Source organism: Etheostoma cragini, chromosome 2, assembly GCF_013103735.1.
Source record: "Etheostoma cragini isolate CJK2018 chromosome 2, CSU_Ecrag_1.0, whole genome shotgun sequence".
Classification (NCBI taxonomy): Eukaryota; Metazoa; Chordata; class Actinopteri; order Perciformes; family Percidae; genus Etheostoma; species Etheostoma cragini.
The window spans coordinates 29,020,316-29,035,677 of record NC_048408.1 but is presented as its reverse complement, the minus strand read 5'-3'; the positions used below and the strand labels follow the sequence as shown (position 1 = coordinate 29,035,677).

The 15,362-nt window shown below is 42.3% G+C and overlaps 1 protein-coding gene across 7 annotated transcripts in view; it reads right to left on the bottom strand.

The window, feature by feature from the left end:
* LOC117961759 (M-protein, striated muscle-like) overlaps positions 1-15,362 on the bottom strand; it is a 60,099-nt gene that overhangs the window by 6,125 nt on the left and 38,612 nt on the right. For all 7 annotated transcript variants that reach the window (XM_034900683.1, XM_034900644.1, XM_034900662.1 and 4 more), the window contains 4 exons: positions 14,586-14,592; positions 13,210-13,213; positions 10,597-10,917; positions 3,118-3,282 (listed from right to left, as the gene is read on the bottom strand). In XM_034900683.1, coding sequence (XP_034756574.1) covers positions 3,118-3,282; positions 10,597-10,917; positions 13,210-13,213; positions 14,586-14,592 — 497 coding nt within the window. The remainder of the gene's footprint in view (positions 1-3,117; positions 3,283-10,596; positions 10,918-13,209; positions 13,214-14,585; positions 14,593-15,362) is intronic.

The window sequence follows — 15,362 nt, the reverse complement described above, 5'->3', positions numbered from 1 at the left end:
ACACACACACACACACACACACACACACACACACACACACACACACACACACACACACACACACACACACACCAGAGGTGGGTACGGACAAGATACATTTACTTCGTTACATTTACTTGAGTACGTTTTTGAAAATTTTTTACTTCTAGGAGTAGTTTTAAATCACTATACTTGTACTTGTACTTGTACTTGTACTTGAGTAGATTAGTGGAGAAGAAACTGTCTTACTCAGCATCAGGCTACAATGAGCTTGTTGCTTTTCTTTTTACCTCTTTGGCATTCGACACGTCATTGTTTTTACCCCAGCGTACGTCTCATTTTAATGTTTTATTCTGACAGAGAGAGAGAGAGAGAAAGAGAGAGAGAGAGAGAGAGAGAGAGAGAGAGAGAGAGTCTTCCGATGAAGCCTCACGTCAATGTGCAGTCACGTGACCATACTCGATCTCAGCGGTGGGACGCGTTAGCTTTACAGTCGTAGCAAAACAAAGATGTCAGAATCAACCGTCGCCAAGCCAACACAGACGAGAAGGAACCCCCCCCCCCGGCCTCATAGTGAAAGCATGGCTACCTTTAAGGAAAAGTGCAAAACAGCAGCTATGTTATGCGGCGTCTTCTGTGTCGACCAAAACAAACGGACACGTGAGCGTTTAAAAACTCAACATCGAACCTTGAGGAGACGTAGCGGTAGTTTTAGTGTTTGCTGTGGAGAGGTGGCTGTTTGTCTTTTAGGTTACACACAGTGTGTTTTCCACCTGCAGTATCCATCCAAATTTGATGTGACAAGTCTCTCACTTAAGCTATTTTGTAATTAATAAATTAATTGTGATTTATTTTATTGATTGGATGAACTATACTTTGCCTAAAGATGATTATTTTGTATTTTTGTCTGTCTGATTGATGCTTGTATTAAAAAATAAATCAGACGTTACTCATCATTTCCTCACTACTTGAGTAGTTTTTTCATCAAGCGCTTTTTTACTGTTACTCAAATATTTTTTTGGATGACTACTTTTACTTTTTACAGTACTTTTACTTGAGTAAAATGTTTGGCTACTCTTCCCACCTCTGACACACAAACACACACACACACACACACCCTTTATGATACCAGACAAGATGAAACCTGTGTGTCAGTTTCCCTGGTATGTCGGGTGGCTGGTATTTTATTGTGGCTAAAGTAAAACATTGTTATGATGCCGCTCAACAGGAAAATCCAGCCACGCTAAATGATCTGTCCTACGGCTGCTGGTGGCGATAAGGACAGGTAGAAACACCCGCCGCGGGGAAACGCTGGTAAATGACAGCGTTTTCACAAGGGTGTGGAACAAATGTCAGACTTAATCCACTAAATACTCCTGCCAATAGAAGAAAGGTCATGCCACAGGCAAAGCTTCCACTGGCAAGAAACATCAGTGGAATACAAATCTACAAACACACGGCTGCAGGAGCGGGAAGATCATCGGGTCGTTTTCAGAAAATGTCCCAATCAGATCATATTTGACAAGCTGTTGTGTTCATTGTCTACTGTTGTGTGTGACGGGGTACCTGGATAGCTCATCAGCCCTTTGCTGCATGTTATCACAACCCCCCCCCACGTCTTTCTTTCTCCTTGCTCTCCCATCAAATGAAGGCCTATATGGCCAAAAAAAATCAATAAATACTTTTGTGTGTGGTTCACATTTTCTAAATCAGTGTTTTGTAAGCTGCCTACATCAGAGAACACGGGAATCAACCATAGGCAGTTAAAGAAATAGAGCAACAGGTCCTAATAGTGAAGTCTATTAGAAGCTCTTTTCGAGTGATGGCTGAGCGTTACTGCGCAGCCTCCAATTGAGCTTGACGACGTAGATGTGACATGAGCAACCTGTATGAAAGTGGTAAGTCTTCTGGTAGATGTGCAAGAGAAATCTCAATCATTCCCAATCAGCGGAGACGGAGAGGTGGTTATATGTTAGGAGATAACATAGACACAGGCTAATTACCGCTAACTTACATGCTAGTTAACATTAGTAATTAAACCTGAACAGCAAATGGAAGTCCAAACTGTCTGTGAGCTTCTCCTGACAATATGGTAATTTGTCGACTATGCGACAGCCAGTTGCTTGGATATGAAACAATCATTGGCCTATTTTAACAAAAACCTCTGCTATGGAGCCATAACATGAGATACAAGGTAATAGAGCTTTTTATACATTTTCGTGTTTCTTTACAAATAAACAACAGGCAAATAGAGTCTTTAAACGCTTCAGAAGTAAAGTCATTTGCCGTCAAAGTGACGTCAAAATGAATCGGAGTCAATGGGATAACGGCGGATGAGTACTTCGTAGCATTGAAATGGCGGCACAGGAGCTACGCTCATAAAGGAGAGGCTTACCCCTTGGAATCAACAAGCCATTAAGATTTAGCTCCCCTTACTATTTACACGCAGGATCATTAGAAGATACAGCCGCTTGATCTAGGGGCAGCTGTGACACTGATCAGACCAATCGTCTACCAATCATATGGTTGGAGGGTTGACTCTCTCTGTTCTACATGTCGAATTATTCTTGGAGATACTGAACCCCAAATTGCACATGGTGTGTGAATATGTATAAATATTTCATCTGATGAGCAACCTCAGCCAGTAGTGCATGACTGTTTGTGTGTGTAAATGCGTTAAATAGTGTCTGCAAAGTGCTTTGAGTAGTTGTAAAAACAAAAAAAGCGCTTTATAAATGCAGTCAATTTAACCATCTGAGTATCTCAGAAAACAGAATATTGTTTCATTAAAGTAGAAAAAGGCTTGAATGGAGGTTGTGATGCACACACTAGAAAACAACTGTAACTAACTCAGAAAGTTGTAGTCTAAAGTCAAGCCCAGCTGATGTCTGCTCCTCTGTGCCTCTCACTCGCTGCTGCGTTCAGGGACGTCGGTAGTGGTGATGGCGCAGTGGACATGACACATACCTTTCTGCACGTGCTCACACTGACGACGTTAGATTTGATTATTATGCTCGCCTGCAGTCTCAACATGGTATCACATGTGTAACTGAAACCCCCCAAAAATAACTAAAAGTCCCAATATTTGACATGGTGATGCCACCTTTTCACGTCTGATGTTAATTGGACATTTCTCACCTTGAGGTCTTGAATGTTGACGCCCACCCTGTGTGACATGGTGAGGAAACTCTTGAACTGGGCTTCATCCAGGAGGATGTAGACCACCACGCCCCTCAACGTGGCAGTGATGATCTCTTTGAAAATATCGACATCAGTGAACACGTCCATCGCTATGGCAATAACCTGGAGGCCAAATCAACAGTGGAAACACTTTGAATACGCAAAACAACATCATATTTATTTGGTCTTAAATTTTAAAAAGAACATGCCTGAGGAGTCAAAGTTAAGACTTCCACATGCTGAGCTCCCGAATGTAATAAAACATATACTGGTTGTTTGGATCTGAAGATTTAAGATGTTCTCTTTTTTCTGAGCAAGATTGGGATTTTAAGACATTTCAATACACATAAAAAAATAATTCTGTTGCTGTGGAAAAGTCACACGAACACGAATGCTTAAAATGTTAAAACACTTTATTTGGCCTGATGTAAATATCTCGGAGGTAAATCATAAACCGGACACATCAGTGCATGTTGTATCAAATAGATGTTCAGTAAATCATAAGGAGGAATGGTTGTCTGAAGGGGAAGAAGCACGGCTGCAATTAAGTCTGATTCATGCTATGTGTCTTAACAATGATTTTAAATTGAGCAGTTGCACTAAATGCATCTTTTTCAGAGTGTCGGATGGAAGTCCATTTCCTCACACACTCACAAAGACACACACATTCTTCTAAATTATAAGTTCCAGCTCTGGAGACAGTGAGCCGGTTGTCGTTACAACGTGTGGAGCTAAACATCGAGGACGTTCAAGCTGAGACACGCTGGTTGTTTAATGTCATGTGTCTGAAAGTACAACATGGCCTTCATCTTAACCTTTGCCATGAAAAACTCCTTTTACACGAGTGAATTAACTTTTTGTCTCTGAGCAGAGTGTACGTGTGAGTGTGTGTGTGCAGGCGTGCCTGAGTGTGTGGAGTAAAATGCACTCTGTTGTTTGGATGTTCAGATACATGTACCTCATGCTGTTGGAAGATGTTGAATCATTTGTTCTTGTAACTGGAGTAACAACTAATAACATGCCTCGGGTGCCTTTCCCGTAACTCAGTATTCTGCCAGTTAAAAGTCCCTGTTGTCAGTTTAGTAGCTGCTGAAATGCACGTTTCCTTCAAAAAATGAATGTTTCTGCCCTCAGTTCTTTATAATGCAGCTCAGCATGAACTCTTTCATGATACCTTACTTTTAATCAGTGCACTCCTAAATTAATTCAGCTGTTATCTGTCGCATATAAGCAACTAGTGTCTCCTGATTTAAATACAGCTCAGCGTAAAGTCTCACAGGAAGCCCTCACTGTCAATCAATGCTCTTCCTAAATGGAATTAGCTGTAGCCGGGCTGCCAACTCTCACATTGCATTGGCCGTGAGACACACACATTTGACTGGTTTCACACGCTCACACCCTGGATTTCTCACGCTGAAGTGTCAGTCAAATTTCTGAAAGATGAGTTTATCTATAGATCTACCTGTTGAGCTACTTGTGATTCACTAGTTGTGCTTTCAGAGACTGTGAGGGGGTTTAAGAGCGCTCAAAATGTCGCAAACTGAGAAAAAAAATGTATGAGCCATCATCCCAGGTGCATTTCCCCGCCTTCTTCAGACTATGTTAAAACTCTCCAGATCTTAGTTATCTTTTGAATGTGCAATGTTGTAAACATTAGCAGAAATCTGATGAAACACATCTGAGATGTACAAAGTCTGGGGGTTTATAAATTAATTCGAATGAATTACTGTATGATTTACATGAATGAGCGCGACGTGCACATTTAAAGAGATTTACTTCCCCAACACAAGACCTGAGGGCCTTAGTTTTCGATGCTAGGAACACAGTCTAGTCTACAGTCTATTTTCTGTTGGACCTGGTGGTGGGGAAAGGCTTTGATTGAAGACTAGTTTTCCCTCACTGCCTAATCTAAAGAGGTTTGGTTACCAGTCACCCTGGTGTCCAAAAAATGGTTATTTCTATGTATTTATTTTTAAAGGATAAGAATTTATGTAAATCAGTGGTTCTCATTCTTTAGAATTTCAGTGGTCCTAGTTGATCCCTCTGGTAGACCAACCTTAATTTAACTTTGGGTCCCTGGTCCCTACACTGAGAACTGTGTGTGTGTGTGTGTGTGTGTGTGTGAGTGTGTGTGTGTGTGTTGATACTACAACAATGCAAAGGCTCTTAACCCTACAGTTTTGCACATATCATGCAAGACTTGATTTCTCAATTTCTTTGCACAAAACTCTCCAGAAAGTGCTATTTAATGGTTTATTTTTTGAAAACTTCCTTTGGGGGGCAAACCCCCAGACCCCCTTACAAAGAGCCCCCAATCCCCCCACATATAACAAATCCCAATTTAAACCCTGAAGGATAGTGATGCTGAAAGAGCCAAAGAAATTGCTTTGTACTAGGCAAAATTTGGGTTGGCCCCGCCAAATCTCACTTCAAGGTTTTGGGAAAAGTTGGCAGCTCAGCTGTTGGAGGCGTTCACCTTCCTGCTTAACCAATCAGAATCGCACACAAATTGCAAGGGCCAATCACAGAGTCACAACCCTGCTTTTAAAAATCTGTTTCTCCCTGTGCTATTCAGCTGTCGTTGCAGGCAAAGAGTGCGACCCCCCATGCCCCCTTCCACCTCTGGTCATCTACTCCAGCTGACCGGTCTGGAGCCTCCTTTGGTCTGGTCTCCACCACCGGTGTCTAGATTCCATCTGGGGGTCTGATGGTCCTCTACCATGTATACATATATATGAAATATTCGTATAGCTGTCTTTACGGATCTCCCTAAGAAATCCATCAGACAGCTGCAGCTGATACCGAACCCTGCTGCTCGAGTCCTTACTAAGACCAAGAAAGTGGATCACCTCACTCCAGTTCTGAGGTCTTTACACTGGCTTCCTATCCCTCAAAGAATTGAGTTTAAAATCCTGTTGTTATGGTTTTTAATGCACTGAATGGTTCATTTCGGATCTGCTGCTACTTCATGAACCATCCAGACCTCTCAGGGTATCTGGAGCAGATCTACTTTGTGTCATATCACATATCTGGAACCTAATCCCAGAAAACTGCAGATCCACTGTTTAAATCGAGGCTCAAGACTTCTTACACTGCACTAACTTTTTTTCTTGTATTTCACACCGGTCTTAATCTTTTTTTAGCAGTTTTTATCTTCTCGTTAACTGATGTTTTGTTTTTAATTGTTTTATACTGATCTTTAAAGGTGTTTTGTGAGTTCCTGCATGGTGCCAGCGCAATTATTTCTCTCATTTCAAAGTCAGCGGAAATAATCAGTTTAATGTGAATTAGCGCAGCCGATAACCCGCTAGCTAGCTAGCTCACTACGCTAACGCTTCAGCTAATGTTGTGTCAACCCTGCAGTGATTAAAACAGCAGCTGGGTAATTTGTCCACCACAGCAGCACCTTATAAAATATATACGGCTACTACTACAGCCCATAAGGTGGTGTTGAGTAATAGAAAAAGGGTTGCATTAAACAGCTAGCTAGCTAGCTAGCTACAGAGTTTACGTCGCTATGGACACAGGATCACAACCATAGAGACGGAACGGACTATTTTCTCAAGAAGAACCAACACAATCGTATTTAAACCAATAAACTCCCACGTGAATCAATATGTTGTGTCAAATTATTGATTTATTTGGTAAGTAGCCGTGTAATTAGCGATTAACGATAAAAAAATGATATATATATATATATATATATCTTTTATTTTATCGTTTTGTTACATTTGTTTACATTTAACAGTTAAAAACCACCAATTCAACTTCAAGTGATTAGTGTTTTATGACCCATGACTAAGTGGTGCGGGACCGAGCAGGTCTGGTTTTTAGGTTTTAGGCCTCGTTGTGACACGTGTAATCCAACCCACGTCTGCTCTTCACTTCCACAGATTGAGTCAGATGAAGAGTATCTATTCAGATTCTGTGATAAGTTTCAGCATGTTTTTATTTAAACGGAAAGATCATCTTCAAAGGTCGTTGTTTCTGAACAATTATAAGATCATATAATTATTTCATAACGACAGATTCTTAACCCTTGTGTTGTCCTCCCGGGTCAAAAATGGACAAACATTTGACATTTTTTGTCCCTTTTTAAGACTTTTTTAAGTTTTCACTAACACCACTGTCATGGTCGGCGTCCAGCTGGCCGTGAGTAGGCCTATTGTTTTTTTTTTTTATTGTTTTTTTTTTCCTGCATTTTTCTTCTGTCTTGTTTTGTTTTGTTTCTCCCTCTTCCTCCCCCTCGCCTGTCCAAAGCCAGCTGATTACCAACACCAAGTCTGCCAGCAGCAATCATCTCCTTCACACCTGCCTGTCATCACCTGTTCCCGCCAAGCACACCTGCCTGTCATCACCTGTTCCCGCCAAGCACACCTGCCTGTCATCACCTGTTCCCGCCAAGCACACCTGCATGTCATCATCTGTTCCCGCCAAGCACACCTGCATGTCATCACCTGTTCCCGCCAAGCACACCTGCCTGCCATCTTCATCGGCCACAGTGTTTCACCCCGGCCCTGCTCTCACTCTTCACCTGATCGTTGCTTCAGCTACAGTGGTGAAACTACGTCTGCTTAATCCTCCAGAGTTTTCCCAGTGCTTTTCCTTGTGCTAGTTCTATGTGTTCACCTCTCCTGTGCTTGTCTTTCAGTTATCCTTCCCTCCGGTCAGCTGGCTTCGGACCCCGGACCCTCACCCTCGGCGCCCCCTCTTCATCCCGGCTTTTGTACCAGCCTCTCCGCCAGCCTTCACTCCTCTCATCCGGGTCTCCTCGTGCCTGCATTCTCCCTCGCCTCTCCAGCCTTGGCTCCTCGGTCCCCCGACGCCTCCTCGGTCCCGGTTACCCCTCCAGCCCTCCGCCCCTGCGTTCTCTCTCTCTCTCTCTCTCTCTCTCTCTCTCTCTCTCTCTCTCTCTCTCTCTCTCTCTCTCTCTCCCTCTCTCTCTCTCTCTCTCTTCCCCCCCCGGTTCCGCAATAAACGTGACCTGTGCTTCTGAGTCCGCCTTTCTGTCCCGTAACAACCACCTTACTATTTAATGTTTACCTTACTATTTTTACACTATGTAACTATATAACCTTCATTTATATAGCATTTTACCTAATATTTGAGTTAAAAAAACTGAAATTATATTTTATTTTGACTAATAGTTGAGTTTAGAGGAGCGACAGAGTTTAGTTAGGAATTAAAGTGATCAATTGTATATGCAAAGAGCGTTGTAAGGAATCCAATCCCTTTTTATGTGTTAATTTGGTTAAAAAGAAACTCATATTTCAGATATAGTCATTTTTTTAAAGGGATCAAATTTGACCCGAAGACAACAGGAGGGTTAAAAAGCAACTGCTGCCATTTGATCTTTCATCAAAAAGGCCGTTAACCTCCCCTAAAAGTGGACTATTGTGCAGGAATGGTTGGAGATGTTTCTGTGATACATTTTTCTGATGTCACCAATCAAAATTAGATATTTAAATTCTATGCATATCTTTGCATTCAGAGCACATTTGAAAGAAACTGAGGAGGACCATGACGAACAAATGAAAAAAATTAGATAAAATAAATATGAAAATGGCACTGAATTTAAAAAAAAAAGGCCCACAAAACGTGTTGAATACACAACGTGTTGTTAGATTTTTTTAGAGAGGCGCACCTCAGGGTGCTGCTAAGGGTCCACATAGCCACGGCGTAGATTTTACGCAGAAGTGTAAATTATGTTTTACTCTCAAATCATGTTCAACTTGTTTCTCTGCTTGAGAAGCAACTTTCACAAAGATAGGCCGCATATTCTTTTTTTTTTTTTTATTATTCAAATTCTTTATAGACCGACTGTTTGCAACCCACCCAGAACGGGTTTGTGACCCAGAAGTGGCTCCCATTAGTTGAGAATCACTGCTCTAAACTTTTCAACTTATTTGCAGCAGAATTGAATTACAGCAAGCAATCCAAAACCTAAAAAAAAGTAAAAAATTAAAAAAGTGAAGTTATTTACAGGCATCTTTCAAGACTTTAGGCTTGAAACGTGCTCAGAGGACTGAATGAATCACTTCCAAACGTAGTCATTCATTAAATCAGAACCAAATACAAAGTAGTCATGAAGTTTGCTTTTGTTTTAAATATCTCCTTCAGTGTTTCACATTATTTACTTTCAATTTTAAGCAGACAGTGACTGTCAGGCATCTGTGTTGTTGTTCCTCGGCAACACACAACACAGACGGGGTGAATTTATGAATGAAAGTGGGAAAGTTCTGTCACAAAACAATCATCGTTACGTATCCTCCTGCTTTTGTAAGCGGGTGTACTAAGTCCTTTAACTTTCCTAGTGGGTATATATGGCATACACCTGCATATCACATAGACTACCCCACTGCCATGTGTCAATCAAACGCACATCTTCTAACCCCGCCCACCATCTTTTTCTATCCTTGGCAAAATGGTTTTACCCTGCACGTTAATAAGTTGCGCCAAAGGGAGATCCAGAGCGTCAAAAAGTGACACCAAGGGGTCCGGACCAGAGTCTGTAGTTGAGCTTGGAGTGACACTATGTTGCACTATACTACACATCTACCCAGTGCGAAGTATCTAAAATTGGCTCCACATTGACATAAAACCAGCATAGTACTTCTATAATAATATTAGACTTTGAACCTTTGATGCTTTACGTACATCTCATCATTTCTGATGACATTTATGTCCTTAGTTCCAGACTTTTACCTGAAAGGTGGTATTTTGTAGATGGTATTTCAACTTTAACTTAAGGGGGAACTACGCACATGTCCAGAATTCATGTATGTAATTCCTATGGTCCAATATATTATTGCTAAAGATTAACAACTATCTCCAAAATCCAAAAACTAGAGTGCAAAAACGGAAATATGTGATGTCACCAACTAAAGTGGGACTCTTCTCCAGAACAATGAATTTGGAAAGATGTTATAGATGAAAACCGGGGGAATGATTTGAGTTTATGGGTCTATTTTCTGTTTCACAACTTAAAACACTGCAATAGAGTTAAGCACATTTGGGGAAAAAAACATACTCAGTCTCCCATTCATCACCTATGGAGCAGTTCTTGACCTAATATTAAACAACAACACAAGTTTGAAAGAGAGCACGAGAGAGAGAGAGACAAATATTGATTGAACTTTTCTTGGCCGTGCAAATCTTAATTTAGATGTTCCCCTTTAATTAGGAATGGATTTGCGTAGTACATGTCCTACAGAGGGTTGTGTATGCAGGGAAATATGTGGTGTGATGTGCAAATTTATCTGTGAATAGCAACGCCTTTCATTGTGTTTGTGCTGTAGATTGATTGCTACTGTCCTCAGTTTGTCCAGTGTTTAAATATGTTTGCACCAAACACAGGAAGATTGATGATTGAGATGACCCTGACTTGCACCTTTACAGTTGTTTTTTTTAAAGCATTCAACAGTGTTATGTTCTCACCTTCCTCGCCTTCTGTATCTGCTTGCGAACCACTTCTTTAATGGTCGGAGTGTTTTGTCTGGGCGGTTGGAACAGCAGGCTGATGTTGGTCTCCACATCCTCCAGCGAGACCTCCGGCCAGCCCAGGTCAAGATCGGGCACCTCCTCATCCGACTCGGTTGGGAAGTAGGTGGAGGGTCTGTCCTCGTCTGCGGCCCGTTTCCCCTCAGACGGGTCTTCCTCCTCCACCACTGGTAACTCTGCATTTTCCAAAATGAACAGGATCTCCTTCTCTGATAGAAAGTGGTTTATCTGCTCGGCTCGGAGGAACTCCTCGTAGGCCTCTTTGCCTCCACAGAGGAGGGCATAAATGGCCAGGCGGTAGGTTTCTTTGTAATGTGGCTGGATGTAAACCACGTTGTCTTCATCTTTCAGTGAAGACAGGCAGGACAGATTGGACTCCATTAGGTGCCAGATCCCCTCTAGAGTCTCTATGCGCAACAGGCCTCTCCTTCACATGGAGTGGGACTACTTGTGTGACATGTCGTTCACACTAAAAACTAAAATATGGTGAAGCAACGGATACTCAGTGAGTGAGAACAAGCAGTTCACTTTAAGTGACAAAATCAAAAACCTGTCCGTCAGGTGTGAATCACCACAGCTAGTCTAGGTAAACAGTACGAGGCATGTGGTGACTTCTTTCAGTCAGCAATCCTTTAACATTATGGTAAAAATTACAAGTTCTTAAACAGACTTACGTCATGACTGGAATATGAAATAAAATCCCGTACAGCTTAAAAAAGAAACAAAGTTGAACTCTTCATTCAGCCTGTCTGTCTGTACTGTCTGCAGCAGAATTAAGGTGTGGATCTGAACTGTCTTCATGCAAACTAATAGCTTGTTGTACCTGCCCTGTTGGTTCTGCTGACAGGTAACATATTGTGCCAAGCCCCGCCCCTCTCAGCTCACCTGGGTTTCAGCAGCAGGAGCAGCTTTGTTTACCTATGCAGCTGAATTTGAGCCTGGATACAACACAATATGTGCACATTTTTATTCAGTGCTGAGTGTTTCCTCCTTAAAATGCATTGCAAGTTTGTAATCTTCTAGCACAAAGCTTGGTTGTGTCCAGTCAGGTGTACTCAGTGTGTTTGAATGGTCTTTGATGCTTTTAGGTTGTAGAAAGTCCTCTGTACAAATCTGCAATGTAAGAGACTGTATTAGTAAGCTACATGTGAACAATATGAAATTTACAACAATATGTAATGTACAAAGTCTTTGGAGATTAGACTCCATGTATAAAATATGTTTTCAAGGGTTAGGGAAACCCAGACATGTCCCCCGGTGGAGTCTGGACACTGGTGATGAGGTCAAGGAGCATGAAGGCGGGAACGACGGATCCAACGGATCCAACAGCCTGAAGAAGACCCAGGGTGCCGTGAGCGAAGATGACTGGAGGAAGAAGAAGAGGAGGAGGGGGGTCGCACTCTTCCTGAAATGACAACTGACAACAGCAGAGGAGAGACCAGATTTAAAGTAGGGATGTCCCGCTGTGATTGGCTTGTGAAGACAAACAAAACAGCTTATCAGTTTAGAATATAAGTGATAAAGTTATTGCTGTATTTAGTTTTTCACATGGAGAAAACACTGTACAATGGTTCAACCAGACTGACAACTAAAAGGAAAGAAAGAGACCAAGACCCCCTGAGCAACATATGAATAAGAAGAAATCAGCAGGCAGTGGTAAAAGAAACTAGAAGCTTGGCATCAAAATGTCTTCCGTTTCCTGTTACAGTGTCAAGTGAACAATAATACGGTCTATAATAACATAGAGTTATGTGCTTTTCTTTAAACTTCACAACAGAAACAGGTTAGTCTAGGGTTAGCAATATCAGCTGAACACACCAGGAACTCACAGATCCCAGTAAACCTCTTCAATCTAATCACTGAGGAGGTCCAACTCATTATTAGGATGAGGATCAAGGGTCACTTACGCTTTTCTGGACGGGAAAACAAATTCAACATCCAAGTACCAACAGGATTCTCCCATCATGCAACACTGTGGGGCGTTGACCAAATGGATATATGAATATTTGGAAAACTATTTCCCATCCCATAAAAGGTTTAGTGTCTGAATTATTCTGTTTAATCACTGTTAAAAAAAAAATATGACTGAAGGAAAGACAAAAAAAAAAAAACACAACAGCTAATTCACAAGATCCAGAAGCGATTAATCACAGAGACGGATCAGGAGGAGGTTGATAAGTAAAGTTTATTGTCATCACAAAGCATTTGAAAGGGAAATACAACATGTCACAGACAGACAGAGCGCTCTGGCATAGAGACCAGGACAGGAAGTGGATGGTTTTCATTCATAGGATCACTAACTGGCTTCATTAGGATCTCCAAATGATGACAGCTACCTGGGATCAAAGCAGCTGACGTCACCTTCCCAGAGCAAAACCAATAAAAGGATCTGGTATCTGGTGTTGATTTCCCACCCAGGTACTGACAACATCACCCCCGCTCTGCACCCGCCCACTCCCGGGTCATCCAGCTTAAAGGGTAAATCCGGTTTATAACAACTTGGGTCTTACACAGTACAGGTAAAGCCCTAAAATCTGGGAACACGGGGACATCGCTGAAGACGTTGGGAAGAAGCACAATAAGAAAGGTTAGTAAACAAACCCTAATCCAAACCACTTTATTTGGAGGTTATAACACCTAAAATCACGGTAATATTTCCACATTGTACACTTTGTACCCTGCCCTCCCTGACCATCTAAGGGCACCACAGACTTTGGAGACTTTTAAAAAAGGACTAAAAACATTTCTTTTGAGCAGAACTTATGAGTTTTAACCTTGCACAAAAATGTTGTTGCACTATTTATAGATATTTTACTTTGATGTTTTTACCTTGATTTTAGGACCTTGACTGTAGCACTTTGAGATTTGTTTAAATGTAAAGTGCATTACAAATAAAATGTATTATTATTATTATTATTATTTTGTACAAGTCAGTTTGGACATTTAGGACTAACAGTTTGAGGTTATCATTTTACTGTTTGCCTTCTTTTCTTTTTGACTTCTTTTCTCTTCTGAATAAATGTGTCTAACCTGGAGGTTTTGTTACAACCTGCTCTCGTTTCTCGACTGATACGTCCTCTTTATAATGACGTCACTGATACAAATGAAATTGCATGATTTTGACCCAAGTTGAAATAAACGGGAATTATCCTTTAACATCCACAACATACATGTACACAGCCATTCCACTAACGTTGCACAGTGGAAGGTGCAGCTTTTAAAACATTGAACATAAATATCTATCCTTTTTTTTTTTTTAATTTTCTTTTCTTGGTTCTTTTTGCGTCTTTTCTCCACCTGTGTCAAAAGCCCAGTGCCCAGGTGCATGATAAAGGAAGTTGACCATGTTAGTAGCCACTGTAAAGGACCCTCTTTGGTATCTATATACTGTATATACTGCAACTGGCTCTCAGAAATGACACAGGTTAGAAGCCCGTCCTTCGTAAGTGGTCGTCAGGAAGTTAACTTTTACAGTGACAACATCTACATAAACTTTAACACCTCATTGTTTCACACTCTATGCTATGAATCAGCGTTGCTAACAGCAACCGTCCCCCCCATTCAGACGTCACCACCGTCGTTTACTTCCTCGGTGGGGTTGGAGACTTCATGAATCGGGGCGGGGTGGGCGACTTGGCGCCGCGAGAGGGGGTCGGAGACTTCGGGGTCGGGGTTGGAGACTTCGGGATCGGGGTGGAAGCGGGAGTAGAGGCTTGGCTCCTCATGGACGCCGGGGTCTGGGACTTGGGAGGCACAGGGGTCGGGGTCTTGGAGGGGGGAGCTGGGGACTTTGGCGGCACAGGCGCGGATGCAGGTGTAGCGGCAGGCGTTTTGGGGTGTCCCAGTTTGGGCTCCGGGATCTGCTCGCCCTGCTTGTAGACGCTGACGGTGATCTCGACAAACTCGCCGCCGTACTTGTTCCGCACGTTGATGCTGTACTTGCCGGAGTCTTCCGGGGTGACCTTGGTGATGACGAGGCTGGCGAACTTGCCGCCCTCGAATGTGACCCTGGTGTGCTCGGTGGAGGCGACCTCCTGCTCGTTCTTGAACCAGGAGACTTCAGGGGTCGGCTCGCCCCACACGGTGCAGGTCAGGCTCAGAGACTGGAGAGGGTCGAGAGTCAACTCAAGTCAAAATGGGTTCAAGATGGAGGTTTGCTTAAGTACTGAATGAAAAACAATGAAGGGACCACGTAAACTATAACACACCACTTCTCCCTAGAGCACTGGTTCCCAACATGGGGATCAGGACCTCGAGGGGTCGTAAGATAAATCTGATGGGTCCCAAGATGTGTAACAGAAAGGAAAGTATAGAAAACATATTTCTGCTGCTCTAAAAATAAATAGGGAAACATTCATCCTCGTCGTTGGAGGTGCAGTAAGTGAGCTTGTAAGTGGACCTTGGTTTTGGATGGACTACTTTTTTAAATCAAAGATCTTTTGCTAGTTTATAGATCACTAAACGGTTTAGGGTTAAAATACTTTTCTGATCTGCTGCTACACTATGAACCCCCCCAGACCTCTCAGGTCATCTGGGACAGGTCTACTCTCTGTCCCCAGAGTCAGAACTAAACAGGGGGGGGCAGCAGGGTTCAGTTTCTATGCTCCTCATATCTGGAAAAATAACCCAGAAACCTGCAGGTCCGCTGCTACTCTCGGTTCTTTTAAATCAAGGCTGAACACCTTTCTTTTTGATGTTGCCTT